Source organism: Suillus fuscotomentosus (genome assembly GCF_016647785.1).
Source record: "Suillus fuscotomentosus strain FC203 chromosome Unknown F5891scaffold_79, whole genome shotgun sequence".
Lineage (NCBI taxonomy): Eukaryota > Fungi > Basidiomycota > Agaricomycetes > Boletales > Suillaceae > Suillus > Suillus fuscotomentosus.
Genome location: NW_024539591.1, coordinates 1 through 20159, shown reverse-complemented (window position 1 = coordinate 20159; position 20159 = coordinate 1). Strand labels below are relative to the sequence as shown.

General features: G+C 47.1%; 5 protein-coding genes across 5 annotated transcripts; 3 read left to right on the top strand and 2 right to left on the bottom strand.

Moving 5' to 3' along the window:
- Nucleotides 1-299: 299 nt before the first annotated feature.
- F5891DRAFT_1195168 (uncharacterized protein) lies at nt 300-2731 on the top strand (the record flags this gene model as incomplete). The annotated part of the gene is made up of 4 exons (XM_041368068.1): nt 300-464; nt 521-914; nt 1779-2215; nt 2267-2731. The coding sequence occupies 4 exons, from the start codon at nt 300-302 to the stop codon at nt 2729-2731; spliced, it is 1461 nt and encodes a 486-aa protein (XP_041220039.1).
- A 4382-nt stretch (nt 2732-7113) lies between these two features.
- Nucleotides 7114-8093, top strand: F5891DRAFT_984968 (uncharacterized protein; the record flags this gene model as incomplete). Its single annotated transcript, XM_041377524.1, has 4 exons — nt 7114-7135; nt 7161-7266; nt 7689-7753; nt 7864-8093. The coding sequence occupies 4 exons, from the start codon at nt 7114-7116 to the stop codon at nt 8091-8093; spliced, it is 423 nt and encodes a 140-aa protein (XP_041220038.1).
- A 348-nt stretch (nt 8094-8441) lies between these two features.
- On the bottom strand, nt 8442-10743 carry F5891DRAFT_925651 (uncharacterized protein; the record flags this gene model as incomplete). The annotated part of the gene is made up of 5 exons (XM_041373865.1): nt 8442-8528; nt 9738-10257; nt 10320-10455; nt 10597-10660; nt 10687-10743. Coding segments are annotated over 5 exons (864 nt in total), but the record flags the coding sequence as incomplete, so codon positions are not given.
- A 1966-nt stretch (nt 10744-12709) lies between these two features.
- Nucleotides 12710-14411, top strand: F5891DRAFT_1255140 (uncharacterized protein; the record flags this gene model as incomplete). The annotated part of the gene is made up of 10 exons (XM_041369976.1): nt 12710-12830; nt 12879-12916; nt 12968-13011; nt 13065-13139; nt 13193-13246; nt 13300-13435; nt 13499-13582; nt 13653-13662; nt 13709-13827; nt 13878-14411. 10 exons carry the CDS (start codon nt 12710-12712, stop codon nt 13989-13991), a joined length of 795 nt encoding a protein of 264 aa, XP_041220036.1. The 3' UTR covers nt 13992-14411.
- A 775-nt stretch (nt 14412-15186) lies between these two features.
- Nucleotides 15187-17787, bottom strand: F5891DRAFT_1130924 (GMC oxidoreductase-domain-containing protein; the record flags this gene model as incomplete). The annotated part of the gene is made up of 16 exons (XM_041364588.1): nt 15187-15267; nt 15315-15437; nt 15490-15509; nt 15566-15789; nt 15846-15934; nt 15984-16053; nt 16202-16243; nt 16297-16345; nt 16409-16483; nt 16536-16762; nt 16823-16836; nt 16861-17005; nt 17105-17238; nt 17295-17386; nt 17435-17686; nt 17742-17787. 16 exons carry the CDS (start codon nt 17785-17787, stop codon nt 15187-15189), a joined length of 1683 nt encoding a protein of 560 aa, XP_041220035.1.
- Between the last annotated feature and the right edge of the window lie 2372 nt (nt 17788-20159).

The following is a 20159-nucleotide window of genomic DNA, read 5'->3' as shown; positions in this document are numbered from 1 at the left end:
GGGTTAACATGATGCTCATGAAAAGGTCAAGGTCTGAGTCACGGGTAAGATCGAAAGAGTCGAGACTCGAGGCAGAGTCTGTAGTAGACTCGTCGTCCTCCAGAAGATGTTGGTATCGGGCTGTGGCTACTGCAAGTGCAGATACATCGATGTCATGCAGCATTTGTGCACACTTTGACTGACGAGGCATGTTGGGAATCAGGGGATCAAAACTCCTGTCTATCCCTGGCATATGTGACGCACTTTGCGGCGGAGTTTGAAAATTTCGGCAAATTCCGGTGTTTCAGCTTGCTGTGCTCATGTACCTCATGATCATCACACCCCCTCACTCAGCACTCAACGACGCTCGCGCGCAGCCCACCTCCCTCAGCGAACCGCCAAGGGCTTCTAACATGCTAGGTACGTACAAACTCCTTCTCAACCGTCCTCCGAAACTCCTTCTCAAATGCCCTCAGCATCTCCAGGTGTTTCACGCTGCCTACCTCCCTAACCGAGCCTCCAAGTGCTTCTATCGCGCCAGGTACTCCCTCCGAAACTCCTTCTCAACTGCCCTCCCAAACTCCTTCTCAACCGCCGCCCTCCGAAACTCCTTCTCAAACACCCTCCGAAACTCCTTCTCAACCGCCGCCCTCCGAAACTCCTTCTCAAACGCCCTCCGCGTCTCCAGGCGTTTCACGCTGCCCTACTCCCTCACCGAACCCCTAAGCGCTTCCAACACGCCAAGCACTCCCTCACGCAGCACTCAACTCGCGCGCAGCACACCTCCTCACAGAACCGCCAAGTGCTTCTATCACGCCAGGCACTCCCTCCGAAACTCCTCAAACACCTTCTGCGTCTTCGGGCGTCTCATACCACCTTGTGCCATCCTCCTCCAGTTGACGAGGATCGTTCCAATTTTATTGATGCACGCAGCAGTAGATTTTTTACTTTACAGCACGTACCCTCACTGTTACATGTAGATATCGACTTAGTATTTTTTTTCTTGAAATCTTATCTACTTTGCCTATGCTACTTTCGTTTCACTAAGTGTCGTTTGAATGTCCGACATCGTGCCGATGCATATGCCGAGTCTTACTGCTCGAGTTTTGTCCATCTCTAACCGAGAGTTAGCGACATTTAGCGACGTTTAAATTTTTACTCTGAGTACCTCTAATATTCGATTGCTCCCATTTCTTTTGGGATATGTCAGTGTTCTCGGAAGGCTTTTTCGGTGGGACAAATACATCCAAACCTCGCGCCACTACAAGTTTTGCCAGTCGGCTTGGTGTGTAGAGTCTCAAAGTTGCGGTGTTTGAAATTATGTTGTACATATTTGATTTTCGGCTAAGGTAACAGTATGAAGACTCTCACACCTGCCAATGGTTTGGAGTCTGGGTTTTGTCCTATTATCTCCTGTCCGAACTGTTTAGTGTTTCCCGCCGCCACAACGGCGGGTCTCCACTTTTTTTTTTAATATCGACATCGACCGGCGGACTTAGATCCCAATCACTCTCGAACTGTTGGGCTACCCGCCCATCACACAACCCGTCAAACTGTCTTCCAAACGGAATAGACCAACCGTTAGTCAACCTCTCGTCACGCGTTCACGCACGAGAAGAACCCAACCGTCTCCACCTATCCCGTCACTATCCTCTTTAACCCCGCTGTCTTCCAATGGTGCACCACAGACAAATAATGTCGCCACAAGGATCACCTGTGACTCCTCTTCAGAATCTGAACCAGAAAACCACCAACACGTAACCCTCTTGTTCGCGACGCTATGAAACCCGCCGCCGTAGAACAATCCGCGCCAAGCAAACCCCCCAAGTTACTCACCAGCGAACTCACTCCTGAGGCCGCGCAGGACTGGGAGAATGCATGCGCAACTTATTTCATGCATAAAGAAATTGAACCACAGAATCAGGTCAAAATGGTAGCCTTTGGAATGCTCGACCCCAGATTACACACCTGGTACCTTGCACAGCGAGTCACGCTTGATGTGGGTACGTTCCTAGAGTATATGACGGCACTCAAAGGCGCCTGGCTCGAAACACATTGGGACACCAAGCTTCAAAAGAAGGTACTGGGCTCTCAACAAGGAGGTCGCGCATTCTATGAATGGGCACTGGAACTCCAAAACCAGAACACCCTTTTATACGGTAACGCTGCTCACCTAACAGACGCCCAGCTCCGCAACCAATTAGAAGCGAATATATGCGATGACCTGACCACGGCAGTACTCAGAGCCAACCTCGACCCAGCGCTCACACTGAGGAACTGGATCTAGGAAGTACGTCATCTCGACGATAAACGCCTCGAAGACCTCGCCATGCATAAAAGACTCGCAGATGAAGCCTACAAGACCTCCAGACGAACCAACCAATCTTACACAGCATCAAAGACTACCTACAGCTTGTTGACAAACAACTCTGCACCTCGTCTCGGCCCTCTCACAGTAGCAGAACGAACGCTACTCGCAGATAACAAGGGCTGCTTCAAGTGCAGAAAGTTTTACGTGTCACACAGATTGAGAGAATGTCCTGACGGCGCACCAGAAGCATCATCCTACAAGACAATTACCGAAGCGGATGCAATGGCAGCCAAAACCAAGAACGAACGGTCAAACAGGTCTGTGCCTATCGCTGCGGTCGCTCCGGTCACTGCCATGATGCCTTCGTCTGTCTTGGAAGACTTATCTGACTCGAATGATGATACATGCATGGCTCCTTTTGAAACTGCCCATATCATATGACCCTGTCTCCTGATGGGGCCGTTATCTCCTTCGTTCGAGCGCATAGATGCATTAATTGACCATGGTTCACATCTAGTTCTTATTAATGAGGACATCGTGAACAAGTTGGGCCTATGGAGGCGCAAACTGCACTCCGTAATCCAGGCAAACTCAGCCTTTCTCGCACCATCTACTTCTCCTTTAAATTTTTCTGAATACGTTCTTCTGTCTCCTTGTTCTCTGAATCATGACTGGAACTCTCGTACTATATGCGCGATTGTTGCGCCTAATCTCGTCATGCCCCTCCTCTTGGGGGGACCTTTCTTATCACATAATTGCCTCCTCATAGATCATGAACTTCGCACTTGCATCAACAAACCTTCTGGTTATGATTTCTTAATCCCCCAATTGTTACACAACATACAGCTGTACCCTTGCCTTCAACTCGAGATGTTTTGCGACTACGCAAAACTGTTATTCGTGAACTGAAGGGTGTACTAACTGACTGTCTCAACGACTCGGTGAATCACACGACTTCAATGACAACTCACGTCGTCGCGACTATACGTCGCCGAATTGAAACTCTAGTGTTCGTCGAGAAGAACAAAGCCCAACTGGACCGTCTGGACGTGGAAATGAGAGAAAAATACAAAGATTGGTTCCCTAACGATATACCACATATTGATCATCTACCCACAGATGTGGTCCACTGCATCTGACTAAAAGATCCTGAGAAGATCATACAATGCTGACGGTACAATACTCCTAGAAAGTATAGGGAAGCGTGGGAACAGCTCCTCGATGAACACGTCGTGGCAGGTCATTTGAGACCATTGTCAAGCCCCTACGTATCGCTGGCCTTCCTCATACCAAAAAAGGACCCCAGCGCATTACCTAGATGGGTAAATGATTACCGAGCTCTAAATGCTAACACCATCCCAGATAATCACCCCCTACCACATGTAGACGAAATACTGCGCGACTGCACAAAGGGAAAAATATTTGGAAAAATTGATATGACTAATTCGTTCTTTCAGACACGAGTACATCCGGACGACATTAAGTACATGGCAATAGACACACCGAAAGGCTTACACGAGTGGACGGTAATGCCTCAAGGTGGGAGGAACGCGCCGGCGACACATCAACGTTGGATGTTCATGGCACTATGACCACTGATCGGTAAAATATGCCACGCTTATCTAGATGACATTATAATTTGGTCGGAAAATGTGGCGGAGCACGTAAAGAACATGCAACTGGTACTTGACGCCCTGTGTAAAGCCTCACTGTTCTGCTCACCAAAGAAGACCTCGCTATTCTGCAATGAGGTCGACTTTTTGGGCCATCACATATCCGCCTCAGGCATCAAGGCGGACGCGTCTAAAGTAAAACACATATTAGACTGGCCTGCACCAAAGTCGTCAATGGAGGTGCGCTCATACTTGGGACTGGTGCAATACTTAGAACAGTTCTTGCCAAAACTGGCAGAACACACGAGAATACTGACACCTTTAACCACAAAGAGTGCAGACACAAACTGGCCCGGCTGGAACGCGGATCACCAACATGCTTTCGATGCCATCAAGCGACTTGTCATTAGCCAGGACTGCCTAATGACAATCGATCATGACAATATCGGAGAAAACAAGATTTTTGTTACCTGCAACACAAGTGATTGGAGGACAGGGGGGATGCTAAGTTTTGGCCGAACTGCAGAATCAGCTCGCCCCGTCGCCTTCGACTCGATGCAACTTCGTGACGCACAGTTAAACTACCCGGTCCATGAAAAAGAACTTCTATCCATCGTACGCGCACTCAAGAAATGGCGTGTAGAATTGCTAGGTACCCCTTTCACGGTATACACTGATCACAGGATGCTAGAAAATTTCATGACCCAATGAGAGCTATCACGTCGACAAGCACGCTGGCAAGAATTCTTCGCCCAATACGACTTTACAATACAGTACATACCCGGAGAAGAAAACGTGGTGGCCGATGCACTTTCACGCCTACCACGCAAAACGGAAGACAAGCCAACATACGTCAAACAAACAATGAACATGCCCCCAAAGACAGGTAAAAGCATCAGCACTGTCGCACTAATTCTGTCTATCACGCCAGATGAATTGCTACTCAACGACATCAGAGATGGCTACACTAAGGACCCATGGTGTGTTAGACTCATGCAACTAACGGATTCCTTGCCAGGACTACAAAAACGCGACGAGTTGTTATATATCAACGACCGTCTTGTCATACCGCGCGTGACTCACGTACGCGAGACACTATTCAGACTGGCCCACGCCGACCTCGGACACTTTGGCGCCGACAAGTCATATGTGGCGCTGCAACAATCGTTCTATTGGCCAAATATGAGGCGGGACCTCAAAGATAGTTATATCCCCGCATGCCCGGAATGTGCAAGAAACAAAAGCAGGACAACAAAACCTGCAGGGCTGTTACACCCCCTCCCAACGCCAGACAAGCAAGGGGATGCCATAGCAATGGACTCCATAGGACCTCTCCCCCTCGAACAAGGATTCGACGGAATCCTAACGATCACTGACCGACTAGGTGCTGACATCCGTCTAGTCCCCTGCAGGATGAACATGAACGCAAAAGAAATCGCAAACCTCTTCTTCAATCATTGGTACTGCGAGAACGGGATGCCTCTCAACATCGTCTCGGACCGCGACAAGTTGTTCACAAGCAAATTCTGGAAGGCATTACATTGTTTAACAGGTATATGACTCAAAATGTCTACTGCTTACCATCCACAGACAGACGGCTCAAGCAAACACACTAACAAAACAATCAATCAAGCACTAAGGTACTTCGTGGACCAGCGACAATGCGGTTGGGTAGATGCGCTACCACGTGTCAGGTTCAACCTAATGTCGAGCGTGAATGCATCAACTGGCTACACTCCATTTCACATGCACCTTGGAAGGTCTCCACACTTACTACCTCCTCTAATGCCGAACGCAGTGCAAGAAGCTCACGAAGACTTCCAGACGGACGTCACAAACGTGCTTGAAGCCATCATGAATCTGAAGACGGACGTCACCAACACACATGACGCTCTCATGGCTGCAAAGATATTGCAAGCCTCATCAGCAAACACAAGACGAAGCGACGAACCAGAACTCAAGACGGGCGACCTCGTATACCTCTCCACGGCACACCGGAGACAAGAGTACCTCCACAGCGACAAACGACGAGTGGCAAAGTTCATGCCTAGGTTCGACGGTCCTTACAAAATCATATTGGCAAACCAAAAGACATCAACATATACGCTTGACCTACCGGCGCACACAAACATCCACCCTACCTTTCACGCCTCGCAACTAAAGAAACACATAGCGAACAACAACGAACTCTTTCCCTCGCGAACGGTACAGAAGCCGGGGACGATCATCACGGACAACGGAGCAGAAAGTTGGGAGATAGAACACATCTTGGACAGAAGAAAGCAAGGCCGAGGATTCCAATATCTTGTGCATTGGAAAGGATACGGACACGAAACGGACATGTGGTTACCGGGTCAAGAGGTCGAAGGGACGGAAGCATTGGATGAATTCAACGACGGTCAAAATGTCTCGGAGGGTGGGAGGGTGTAAGCTTGCTGCTTACTACATCTGCTTATCACATCAAACACGTGATTGTTCGGACCGCTTAAAACACCGCTTAGATCTTCATTTACGGACAGACTCGGGTCTTACACTTACCACGACATCACATACTCATATCATATCTCAAATTCCACGGTTTTGTCCTATTATCTCCTGTCCGAACTGTTTAGTGTTTCCTGCTGCCACAACGGCGGGTCTCCACACATATACCAAAAACGGTACTGCGTTGTGCTCCTACTACTAGTGTAGCTCTAAAACATTAACCTTCAGTCAACAAATACAATATTATGTAATGAAAGTGAGGAGGGATACGTACATAATACTAGTATCAGCCGCACTCATCTGATGATCTTTACCCCATACTTATATGTATTTTGTTCTTCCATCACTCAGACAGACCATCCGAAGTGCGTTTTGGTGGCTGTGCCAACTGTTTTGAAAACGGATAGGCGTGAATCTTTTCTTAAACCATGTCAGTGCATGCGAGGCCTTGAGGTTCCAGCGTCCGTGCCAAAACTCGGTTGTTCACAATGTCATGTTCGACTATGTAGAGATGTCGCACTGTTATAAGCTCCACTGGCATACTCTCCTGGTGTTAGCTCCTTTCCTCTCCGATCAAATGTCTGTCCACTTCATTTCCCTTAATATTCGAGGTTCAAGCTATCAATGATATGTCTCCTTGCTTCATCCCAGCAATCCGACTGTGTCGCAGACCACAACAATCCATTACAGGTTCAAGACCGGGTCGAAAGTTGAGATCTAGACTTGATGTCACCTATGATAGCCACCGGTATGTTATCATTTATGCTGTGCAGTTTCTCACCCTCCAGCAGGCGGCAGCGGCACTTTACCGAACCCATATCTGAAACTCGGAATTCATCACGCGGATCCACTGACAAGCGGGCCGAAAAAAAACCAAAGGTGAGAAGCCACAAAGCTCAGTGTTAGCGCCGTATATTTGATCTGACATGGAATGACCCAAACATTAAGGAACCTTCTTCTGAAACTAAGGAGTCGCAGGGCAACAATGCGGTGCGACTGCTGGGGCGTCACTATAGTGGCAGTCAATATTACGAGAGACCTCCGTACCCATCGACCTGACAAAAGGCATGCTCGGAATGGTCGCAAACATCCTGATCATTGCGCAGGTGCATTTGCATAGCCTTTGAAAGTGTTCGTGAAGGATCCTGAGAGGTGTACAGTCAGTGATCAAGAATCAGTCCGATTTCCAGGTGAGAGTCGACAAGTGCGAGACTATCAGGGAACTTGGATCGCATCATCCCACTGTTCAGTGTATGTTTCTGGAACTCCTTGAGAGCTATGGCTACTGAATGATGTTTTAGGGCTGAGATGCTTGTTGGCCTCGCGATTGGAATGAACACTCAAACCTTGGGACTCAAGAGCAATGGTAAGTTGCCATCTCGGCGCGTGTTGTGTATCTTCTGAAGGAAATTAGGTATCACCCACCTGTGCCCCCACCACGTCCCTCCATGTTTTATGGACGTGAGGATCTTGTAGCAGAGTTGACAAACCTTGCCGTCGACGATGAACACATCACGTTGATCGGTCTTGGAGGCATGGGGAAGAGCTCCCCTGCCAAAGCTATCATTAACAAACCACCTGCCATGGAGAAATTTGCTGATGGGCGTGTCTTCGTGACCTATGACAGCCTTGATCCTTCGAGCATCACCTTCGAGACTCATGACTCGTTTTGCGGGAGCCCTATGCATAGAACTTGCTGGTGCTGATCCTATGCACCAAATATATACATTTCTTCATTCTGCTAGTGCCCTCATCATCCCTGATAATGCTGAGACCTTTGCAGCGAATTATCGGCGCTTGGAGAAATGCCACCAGCCATTGCTGACATCACAAACATCCCTGGTGTTATTCTGATCTTCATGTCATGCAGTCGAAGTAATTCACCGAATGTGTGATGGATAACAAAAGATATTCTGCCATTGGGCTCATTAGGAGAAGAGGACTACGAGGGAGATAACGAGTGCTACTAGATCCACTGATGTGGACATTTAATGAACAATATGTAACTTGAAGTGGAAAAAAAAATCAAACATACAGGGTGGCAAAACTCAGCCAGTCCAGCGAGGGCCACTGCTAACTTGTTGTGCTCTGCCACAAGCCACCCCATCAGTTGTTTGAGGGCTGCATTTTCTTCTTTTTCCCTTCGAAGTTCGAGGTAAACATCCTGAAGTGTCTGAGGTTGGGTAATGTGTTTGTTCATAGTACCCTCTATGGGTAGAAGCTCAGAAGGCTGCTTCAGCGGCAAATTTAATTGATTGCTGTGCAACAATATCGAAGGATGACTTACCATGGGGACTGTCATGGATGTTGCTGTGAAACCGAAAGTAAACCAGGCAATGGATAACTTTCCATAGGCTAAATAATCCAGAATATCTTGTTTCGGAGCCTGAAATACATTTGCAATCACTTCAATAATTTAATCTATGCAACAATAATCCTCCGTGAGCTCAGTCTTTAGTTGGTCTTGATCGGAAGATAAGTCTTAAGTTGCTCCAGTTCCTGTCCTCACTAAGATAAAACTCTGCAGGACTTGTGAGCTTTATTTCGAGAGGTGCCAAAATGATTGGCTTCAACTTTGTTGCCGGTGTGGGCAGTACCAGAGTCGAACTCCAGGCTCCCCATCTGAGATATGTCAATTATGTGAATATGTGATGGTGATTAGATTATTTATTGCGAGACTGCCAAGTATGCTGCCGGCCAAACCCCAGGTGTTGAAATGCGATCACTGATCGGCAACGCATGGCGACTGCGCAGAAGACATTGTAGAAAAATGGCAGGGACCCACCTAACCAAACAGTTTAACAATAATGGAACGTGAAATAGTTATTAGTCATCCGAGTAATAGGCGGACATGCGACACGGAGATCAGGGGCAGCGTTCGGTTTCGGGTTCCAAAGAGCGCCACTGGAATCCTAGTACAGTTGACATTCTCATAATGCATCATGTTGGTCCCCCACCTAGCTTATGCATTATGAGACCTTATGCAGTGACATATGGGTCACACTTTGTGACATATTTTCCCACCGAGCGGTGATTTTGTCAAATCATTTTCGAAATGTTCTACTATGACATTAAACCATCTATTTACTCGACGAAGCAACCCATTGATCAAGAGTGGTCTGAACATGAGATCTAACATCAAGATGATGGAGATGTGCCCGCAGTTTTCGCAGTTGTTTCTGCATCTCGAGCAGTGATACACCATCAGCATCAGAATAATCAACACAGACCTTTTCCATGTGTTCGCACAAATCTAGGGCCTCCTTTGGTGGTATTGGCTCCCATAAGTCATCAACTTCATCCTCAAGATCCTCTTCAGTATTCTCCATCATTTGCCAAGTTGCTTCTACAATAATCTCGTCATCTCCACCAGGGAACTCGAGGCCAGTATGGCCAATCACATCTTCTTCGATCGGGTTCAACAAATCCTCCAAAGTAGGTGCAGTACCACAGATTTGTTTACGATGCTGCAGATCTTCGATAGTGTTCATAAGTTCAGTCTCAAGCTGAGACAACTGTGGCAAAGATGGTTGTAAGGGACGAGTTGGAGGTTTGGGGAGACCTTCTTGAAGATGTGGGGCAGCTGCTGCGGGGTAGAGTGATTTGGAGGCAAGGTGATCAATGGCAGTTGCAGCAGCCATTTCATCATCCTTGGCCGCGAATATTGCATCAAAGGCAGGTTTCCAATCGTTATAGTGATATTTTAAACCTAGACGTGCTGCCAGCTGCTCCTGCGCATTTGGAAGGGTTTCAATAATACCAGTTGCAAAATTCTTTATGATTTGCCATGCCTCAGCATCCGCAAGAGGGGACTGAGTGTTGGGAGTGGAGCAAATCAGATTCGATGAAGCAGGAGTGTCCGGGATAGCCCTATGAAGACCAACGAGTCGTTGTTTCAATATCAGACTTCATACTAGATAGTAGATACGCACTCTGTAATTTTTGTATGCTTCCAGCAATTCCTAATTGTCTCTGGAGTGACAGCGTCCCAAGCATCCCTTACCATCAACATGACTTCGAGGAGATTTATCTTATAGATGTCATCCTCTCCTGCATCGTCTAACTCCACTGCACGCAAACAGAAAGCTTTCTGGTAATGAGCTTTTACACAATGAATGATACCAGCATCCAAGGGTTGCACGTATGATGTGGGATTTGGTTCAAAATAGATGAGCTCGATATTTGTTGGCTTGTATGAAATTTCGTGACCAGAAAAATTGTCAATTGTCAATGCTATGTGCCGATTTTGACTTTTGAAATGCAAGTCTTGCAGCTTGTTGAACATAATAACAGAAATACTGACTCTTTGAAATATGCAGATGTCATCCAGGCAGTTTTGTTGTTACGATAATAGAAACCATAGGATGCAGGTGTCTTTTTGCCGAAGCAGCGAGGTTGCTTTGCCTTGCCTATATAAAAAATTGGTCGTTTCTCGCTTCCATCAGCATTGGATGTGAAGGCAACTGTGATACGAAATCTATTTGATTTCTTTCCGGACATTTGCTTTGATGCCAATCCACGGTCTGGTGGAGCACTATGAAACAATATGTCAGAGCTATAATACGAAGTTTCACGATTGCCTACAATCCAAACAGTCCACTTTCATCCATATTCCACTGGTCTTTTGGCATGTATTTTTCGAGACATTTCGAGATTCTTTGGCGCTCCGCTGCAACTGCTGCTAAATTAATAGATGCTGCCTCTCCATGTCGACGATATTCTTTCATATTGTACCTAAGAAATAGAAAGTCAATATGCTGTAAAATATTAACTCTTGGCTCACGTTTGCAGGAAATTTTGTACCCAACCACCACTTTTTAACCTCTCATCCTCTGGTATGTCCATGGCTTCCTCAAATTTTGCACATTTTGCCATAAGCATTGGGCCTGTAACAGTTTCACGTTTCTGCTCCATATGACCAACCCACAAAACGAGTGCCTTTTCAACATCTGGCCGGGTAATGATCTGGGCCCTTTTCCCTGAAAGAGCTGTTGGATTTGATGACAAACAGGCCTGATCATTGCTACGTCCTTTTGCTGTGATGTGATGAGAGAGTGATGATTGAGTAAATATCAAAGCACCCTGAGGAAGATTCTTGAAATGCTTAACAACATCTTCCTGTGATATAGGCTGGTTATCATCATAATATCTGACTACAGTTAGCCAGTCACTGAGTGTTAGATTGTGTCGTGCATGGGCTGGAGGCTGGGGTAATGCAGATGTCTTGGGTAAGTCTTTGACCTTGGGTTTCATAACATGAACATAGGGTTTATGGTTGTGACGAGGTTTACGCTTTGGGGGGTCTGCAGGTGCCATTGAAAAGCAGGAAAAATAATGCCCTGCTTGATTTTATTTGTTACACACAAGCAGTAAAGGTTTAGCGTCAGTTTGTGGCAGGGTCCCTAGTGAGCAAAGGCTCCGCATTACTCTATGTAGTATATATAATGATGCATAAGTCTATAAAGCTCTATGCATTATTCAATAGTAGATTTCGTGCATAAATACATAGGAACGAAGTTGGTTCCCACCATTTGTCATGCATTACGAGATCTTATGCATTATGAGCATTTCAACTGTACCGTGCTTATGTAACAACCCAAGTGGGTTATGTATATATTGGTCGGGGCAAAACGCCCTTGCCATGACACTGCCCATTCTCCAGGATTCAAATATTCAATGGCACGAGCACACTTAAAGAATTTCGCCTAGATGGCAACTACGCTCATTTCGCTCTTTGTCCTCTCACGCCTTAAGTTCTCTTTTGTGTCTCCCTGGTAGCTATTCCTTTGCACCGACTCACTATTTCCAGTTCTTCACTCTTCGGATCTTACAAAATATCACATTTAAAATCGGTCCCATTGCTCATTAACAGTCGTTACTACTCTGCAGTCCCACAGCCTCCCAACCCAGCCATAGACAACGCGCTCCCTCACACCGCTATCTGAATGCCCGTCTACGAAGAAAGTCTTGCAGACATCTTGTAGGCCTCTTCATTATTTATTAATCGCCACTATGTATTTGGTGCGTCGAGCACGCCCCTGCAAGCATTACCCCGTCACCCTATTCCAGGCGCAGCCCGCCTATGGCTGTTTTCTCCATGGTGAGCGTGGTTACCACTGGTCTGGGGTCGATCATCTCGGCTTGGCTGGAACTAAACCCTCATCTCCAATGGAGATGGATCCACGGGATTCAAGCGATGTGCGTATATCTTTTCTGAATTATAATACGTTCCAATAACAATAAACGCAGTGTTCGGGGGACCTACTTCCTTCTCAGCCTACTTATAATGGAGGAGACCCGATCGCAAATCATCCTTTGATGCATGGCCAAGAAACTCTGTATAGAAACTGGGGACGACCGGTACCGCGTCTGGGGAGAGCCCGGAGAGGAGACACGGCCGAAATTGAGTGCCATGATTAAGATGCCGTGTACTTGGCCAATCAGTACGTTATTTGATGATTGCTATGCAAGGTGGTGCTGATGGTGGTTAGTGTTTGTTCTCACTGATCCCATCGTGACTAGTATATGCGTCGGTAAATTTTCCCATTGTGTTTCGTTGTTTCTGAAGTTCTCTCCGCAGATTTGGGTCTTTTTCATGTCCGGCGTGCTCTACGTCCAGATCGGGTATGCAAATATGTCACTTCCAGCGAGGACTTGCCACTAAGTAATGCGAGCAGATCTGTGTCCGGAGTTTTCAAGCACATATATCACTTCAACGTCGGGCAGAGTGGATTAGTGTTCATTATCGTCGTGTAAGTGTCCTGATGTTGAGCGTTTGACCCTCTCATCTAGTTCGTCCTCGCAGTGTGGGAAGTATCCTGGGACTCCTTGCCAATTTCTACCAGGATGTGCTGTACCGGTGAGTCAATTGTAACAATAAAATTATGCGCCGCACCTGACCGATCTGTTTAGGAAATGCGTGTCTCAGAGGGGCCCTGAAGCAAGGCTATACATCGCTTGTTTAGTTGCACTCTTGCTACCTATATTCATCTATGCATGGACAGCGGACTCTCGCATGTTCTGGACGTGGCCTGTTGTCGGTTTATCGGTGTGTTTATCGTTTCTATGTATACGAGGATCGGGAATGCTCATCAGACACCACTCTAACCAGATCTTCATGTTTTGTTCATTTGTTTCGTACCAGGTGGTTTTCATTTATCTGGCAGACTGGGAAGTCTCTCGTACCATCTCCACTGTGATTTGTGTTTCACATTTTCTGCCCATGTAGCTATGGTCCAATGGCATCTTCTGCTTTGGCGGGCCAGGGTTTAGCTCGTACGTTGTTAATCATATTTTGTATGCACGTGCTGAGCAACCATAGGTAATATGGGTAGCTTTGGATTCCCCCTCTTCTCCCACATAATGTTCAAGAAGCTCACATACAAATGGGCCAACACTATCTTTGGTGGCGTCGCTGTCCTCCTGATTCCAGTCCCTTTCGTGAGTTTTTCGATATGTCTCGGTACTTCATTACTAACCCACTATCAAAGATTCTTTTCTTGTATGGACCCTCACTTCGAAAACGGAGCACAATGTACAGCCAGCTAATGCAAGATGAAGAAAAACCAGAACAGTTTGAATTTCCTAAATCCCAGCTAGACTAGGCTCGGGTTGATCCGTGTATGAGCTTCCAATTCATGGTCTGTATCACGTTCCTTACTCGCAGTGTCGATCTCAATGCACAATGGTGCAAACAGCCTCTCATTCATTTTTTTGGACTCGATTTACAGAGTATTATAATTCCAGCATCTACCTACTTGTAATCTCCGCAACAGACGAGGATTAGCCTCATACATTCATTTAGAAGGGCAGTTTTCTTTTCCACGAATACTTTCATTTGTAGCATATTATTCTACTAGTATGAGGTATCTGTATGACTATAGTGCGTCTTAATTGTTCATCCCCGTCAGGAAGGGAACTTTTCCAATACTATGCACTGTGTACGACAACATCGTTCCTTTGTTTGGAACGACAGGAATATTTGGACCATTTCTTGTTCTTCCATGGTCCCAGAGCAGTACATTGCTCCGTTTTGTCGCGGAACAGGATGCTCAATCACTACTGTCCCGATTAGTAGCGGATCCTCGTGTATTTCACTTAGGCATTCACCTCGGAGCCTCCATCCTGTAGGGTGTTTGGCACACTGAAAGAAAGAAGTCCTCATTGATTCAGTTCTCTCGTTTTTTTCAGTCCTGACATACAACTGGCACTGGCAGAAGATCCGACAGGTAAGGTCTTCGGTACGATAAGTGACTACGTCATTAGTCTATGGTGCGTTCGGAAACGTTTTAGATGTGGATGAAGACAACCGTTGGGTCTTGTCAAGGTCTGGCCAGCTCTGGCGTCACTTGCTGATCAACATATCCATTATCGCACTACAAGTCACTTCAAGCCTGAGCCCATCATATAGATCGCGCCTCCGAGTCAAAGCAGGACTTAAGGCTCTATTGTTGTTCCATTCTGAGCACTATTTTATGTAGAATTGTTAGATGTTTGGACGAGAAAGTCCTACGGGCGTTAGGGGTGAAGGTACCTCAACTCTAATAACAACGATGACAATACCAGTAGACTGGCTGACTCGGTCGGTAGCAGGAGGAGTCGCGTTGTGACACGTACATCATGCGTCGACATTTTACGCAGGAATGAGGCATGTTAAGCTCATGACAAGAGTCGCGCTGACCAACCTCACACTATGGCAGATGCTCTCAGACGACCAAGACCCACTGGAAGTCCCTAAACATGGCTTTAACCAAGTGCAAGGAGTCATTAAATTATTAAACACGCCCCTGACGATACATATCAAATGCAATTGATACCCAAATCTTCAGCAATGATCATCGCAGCCAGTTCTCCGATGAGAAGTGCGGTCGAGTACGAGTTCTGTGTATGTTGTTAGATCGTACAACAATTCCCTGTCCAGTACTCACCGTGCCAACGTTCAACGGCGAAATGGACATATCTGCAACCTTCAGGTTCGACACCCCGTATACAATAAGCCTAGCATCGACGACTCCCTGATCTGCCTCCGGTTTCATGGCACAAGTCCCAAGCTACAAATACAAATATCAGATATGAAATCATGGAAAGTTCAGTCGCACACACAGAATGCCACGTCGTTTGCACTGATGTTCGATTTAGTATTTTACTGTGACGATGCAGATCGCATGTCAGCACTTACTAATATCGCGGTGGAATCGATCAATCGCCTCGTCATCTTCGGTAGTATCAACAATGTCAGGCGCATTCAAGTCCACTGGCCCGAAAGCTTCTCTGCAGGCTGCAGCGCTTCCCTCCGAGAAATCAGGATGGCCAGCAGCAACTTCACCTCGGTAGGAAGCCATGCGTCGAAGAAGTTCGCGTGTCTTTTTATACCCGAAGTTAAGAGGAACAATATCAGATGGACTGGGCGGAATGGCGTGGTCATGCAAAGTGCCCTAAAATGAGATGCGTCCACTCACTCATCTAGGAAGCCTGTAGTAAAGTCCATTGCTTCTTTTCCGTCATCTGTCACGTCGATATGAACGCTTCCAGCAGACACCGGGTAAAGCTATTCAAAAGATTAACAAAAGAATCACAGGGTGGATGAAAAGTAGTACTGTATAATACCCCGTACACATGTACCTGCGAGGAGGAAGAACGAGCGGCTTCGAGAGCGGTTGAACATGTCTGGGTGTCATGAGCATTGTCATATCATTAAAGCTAAGCAATGCGCACGCACCCTGCAAAAACACAAAATATTGCAACAGCCTTGTCTGGCCGGTCCTGGAAAAACTCCTTTTAGCGTGGTTGAAAAGCTGGATCCATGGCTTTCAACTCCTCGTCATCAGGACGCCACTTGATTTTTGAATCGAGGCCGCTGATATTCCAATCAGCACGATGCCAGCAGTGATAATGACAACTTGCACCAACTTCTGTGCAATCAATGACTTGCCGCTGCTGTTCCATTCTGCAAGGCTTTCTACATTTGGGTGGTTATAAGTGCTGCAATCGTGGGATGAAACATGCTTACCCTGCAGGATACTGTCCCCACGCCAGAGGGCGTCCATGGTAACAGCCTCGTCAGCAGCCAAGTATGGAACAAAGACGAGATTGTGATCTGACCGTCCTAAGCCAAGGAAGCTCTCGGGATAAGTAAATTAAAAGCGCACCTTGATAATTTTCTCCGACACCAGGCAAATCCAACAGCTGCTCGATACCGCACCGCTCGAGGATCGCCTCGGCACCGATCCCAGACCTCTCCAAAATGGCCGGGGAACCAAACGCCCCAGCAGAGACAACATCCAGTTTTGATGCTCTTACAACACTCGACGATTGATCCGCATCCGGGCAAGACACCTGGTCGCTGGAAAACTCAACACCTACAGCACGCTTGTCCCTTTCATTTGGAGAAACAGTCAACCGTTTGCTGGGGTCGCGATCTCATATGGCCACTTACTCGAAGATGATACGCTTCACGCGCTTTCCGTCTCAGACTTGTAAATTCGGGTTGTGAGCTTGGTTGTAGACATAGTGGTGAGCTGCGTCGGAACGCCTTCCGGTTGTCCCGTCGATGTATCTTGTGTACGTGAGCCAAGAATTTGCAATTGTGTAAGAGTGCAGGAACTCACGTCCGCCATGGCTGAGGTAGATCTGGTTAGTTGTCGAAGTTAGGAAAGAAGCATCGTAGCTTACACTGTATGTATTGCACGTTTCTAAATCATTTGTGTCGTCGGCATACTGCCTCTTGTGATAGGTCGTGCCAACTTGGATGAATTCATCGGAGATACCCAACTTACACCCACCAGATGAAACTTTGATAGGTCCGTCATATCTGTGAGTTGGACGATCGGGCTGGACCTCATATGTCTCCAGCTATAAGGTGAACGTATGAGCAATTCGAACGAATGTCCTGTAAACGAATTTAAGACCTTCTTCGTGAGGGGAATCAGATTTTCAGATTCCCAACCATCGACTCCCCAATCGTCATAGTCCGAAGCAGGTGCACGGGTATATACCATGACTGTCTCATTATCAGAGCCTTCTTTATCGTGGCAGGCATGCTACGCACAATTCACACATGAGGCTCCACCGACGCAACGACTGGAAGGAACGATCAGTGCACGACCGTTGAGACAAGGAGATGGATTTCCTACGTGAAATGTAACTGTGGTGCTCGTCGGTGCTTGGTTGAAGGGATATTGGTAGGGTTGGACATGCATAGGTTTGTTGAGGGTGTGTTGACCCGCTTCCAAAATCAAGATCCTGAGTGAGGGGTCATATGCAGCTAAGCGACCTGCGACAACACAGGCTGTAGTGCCACCTGTACAGGACGATGTATGACGAGGGCAATCCACTACAAGATGTTATTTGCTTACCTCCAGCAAAAACAATGTCGAATTCTGACAGGATTGGATGAGACATTGATATGGATGGTTAATTTCAGGCTGCCCCTCGCTGCTTCCATCTTATAACCAGTAAAGTGAAGCCTATCATTGGTCCATGGGGAATGGGAACTTACGACACGTCGCAGATCACAAGATTAAGACTGATAAGTGGCAATAATAACTTGGACTGCAATAGGCCACATCTGAACAATAACATCAGAAAGACAGGGCGCTGCGTGGCGTCGCAGGTATGTTGATGTGTTGTTGAACGCGCAAATGGCTTGATAATACAAAACCTTGTGACCAATTTGGCAATGTCCTTCAAGTTGATAAACGTTAGTTCCATTGCGGTCCGGCGGGCCCGTTCGCCCTCCAACATGCGGTAAGATCCAAATTCGAACATCTGCTACACCAAGACTCCCGATACCATCGTTTAGGTCAGTATTTGGAAGGCTGGACACCACGAACAGGAGGGAAGGACAGATGTACGAAAAGTTAGGAATGGATGTACATTAAAGAAAAGCGGGTCACTCACCGCGAGAGCCCACGATTCATTTCATGGTGATTCAAGCTCTCCCAATGCCTAGTATTCGGCCGTGTCATATCCCGTATTCCGGACCTACATCCGATAATATTCCCACGCCTCATCCGGACCTTCGGATGTCCTATCCATGTCTCCAGTACCCATCTGGATCCCTGCACCTCTGCACATCCACATCCGCACGTCCACGTCCAGATCCCTTATCCTTCGCAGCTAGCCTGCATCGTTCACCCTTGTCCCATTGCCCTAATATTATATCTTGCATATCCATGCATCTCATCCGGACCACATCCGATCCGGTCCGATCCGATCCTATCCGACGTATAGATACATTTCCTATCTGATATACGATAAGCTTCTTGATTCATTTCCTGTGCATATAACGTTAACACAGCCTATCCGGTATTCCTTGTTCCCGGTACCTCGGTTATACTTACTACCGGTATGCTTACTGATCCATTATCCTATGTTCATTTCCGACTCGCGTTTGTTAACCTTTGCATATGCTTCATACATAGCCTCGGACTCTGCTTATTGATCCTTCCGTTATTTCTCTTAGTATATAAACTCGTGTATATGTCTTGTAGTACCTCAGTCTGAATATCATATTAGTCCTCGCACTAGATCTCACTCTCAGTCCTCATACCAGTTCTAGTCTTCCAACTTAGACAATATCCATCTCAGGCCTAGGGAGGAATTCCCTAGGCCGGAGTTCCGATCCTCCGATCCTCCGCTCCTCCGCTCCTCCGCTCCTCCGCTCCTCCGCTCCTCCGCTCCTCTGCTCCTCCGCTCCTCCGCTCCTCCGCTCCTCCGTTCATCCACTTATCCATTCATCCGATCCTCCGAAGTTTCCGGAAGTCTATCCGGATCTTTCCCGCGGTCCTCCGGACCTATTCTGCTTCGGACTTTGTCCTTGCAGCCTTTCCTCTGTTTGCTTCTACTCAGGACAAGTCCTGAGTAGCCATTACACGTATCTGTATTAGGACGAAACCTCATTGTAATTTCCGGAAGTTCCTCCGGAACTTTCCCGCACTCATCCGGAAGTTACTCGTACCCGTCCGGAAAGTCCTTCCGAAGTTTCCCGCGCCTTCGGACGTCCTTCGGACGTCTTCAGACTTTCCTCGGACACCAATCTGAAATTAAGGGCACATACTCGGGTAAGGGGCGCAGCGCACGAGCTGAAGCCAAGCCCCTCAGAATCAGTCCTACCCTTTGTGCATGGTCTTAACAGGCCGAAAGGATAAACTGATTTCAAGCAACAACTTGAGTGATACATCGAGCAATCTATAAACCAAAGATAAGTTGTAGGATCGGGTCTGTTGCGTGGATTGCATTACATGGCCACAATACAATTCACAATGCAGATTCTGCGGATGATAGTAGTCGAATAACTAGCTGATTTCCAGAATTAGGTTTCGTGGAGGTGGATGGGCACACGAATGCCCGAGGGTATGCGCCCAGAAGGGAATTTCGGAACACGACAGGCTTCGGTCTTTAGGAGGAGGGGACGCAATTGTTGCATGTCCCACCCCACAGACATATCCTTGAAGGATGGCTGGCTCGAATGACTCACAGATCATCTGCGAGATCGATATGTCGTTGTCAGAAAATTCAAGATGTACTGTATAGACGTAATTTGCAGACGCCCTATGGCGAGTCGTAAGGTGAGGGATCGCGAGACCTTGGACCTGAACCGTGAAGATTGCATGAAAGTTGTGGTGCTAAATTGATGTGACAAAGGATGGGTCCATGTATTCCGTGATCGATAACACACCATTCCTGAACACCGCAGTGACATGTTAAGGCCCGCGCAGCTTTGGCTGTAGAGAGAGCGTTCCGATGTTGTAGAGTGCGATGACCATATTGCA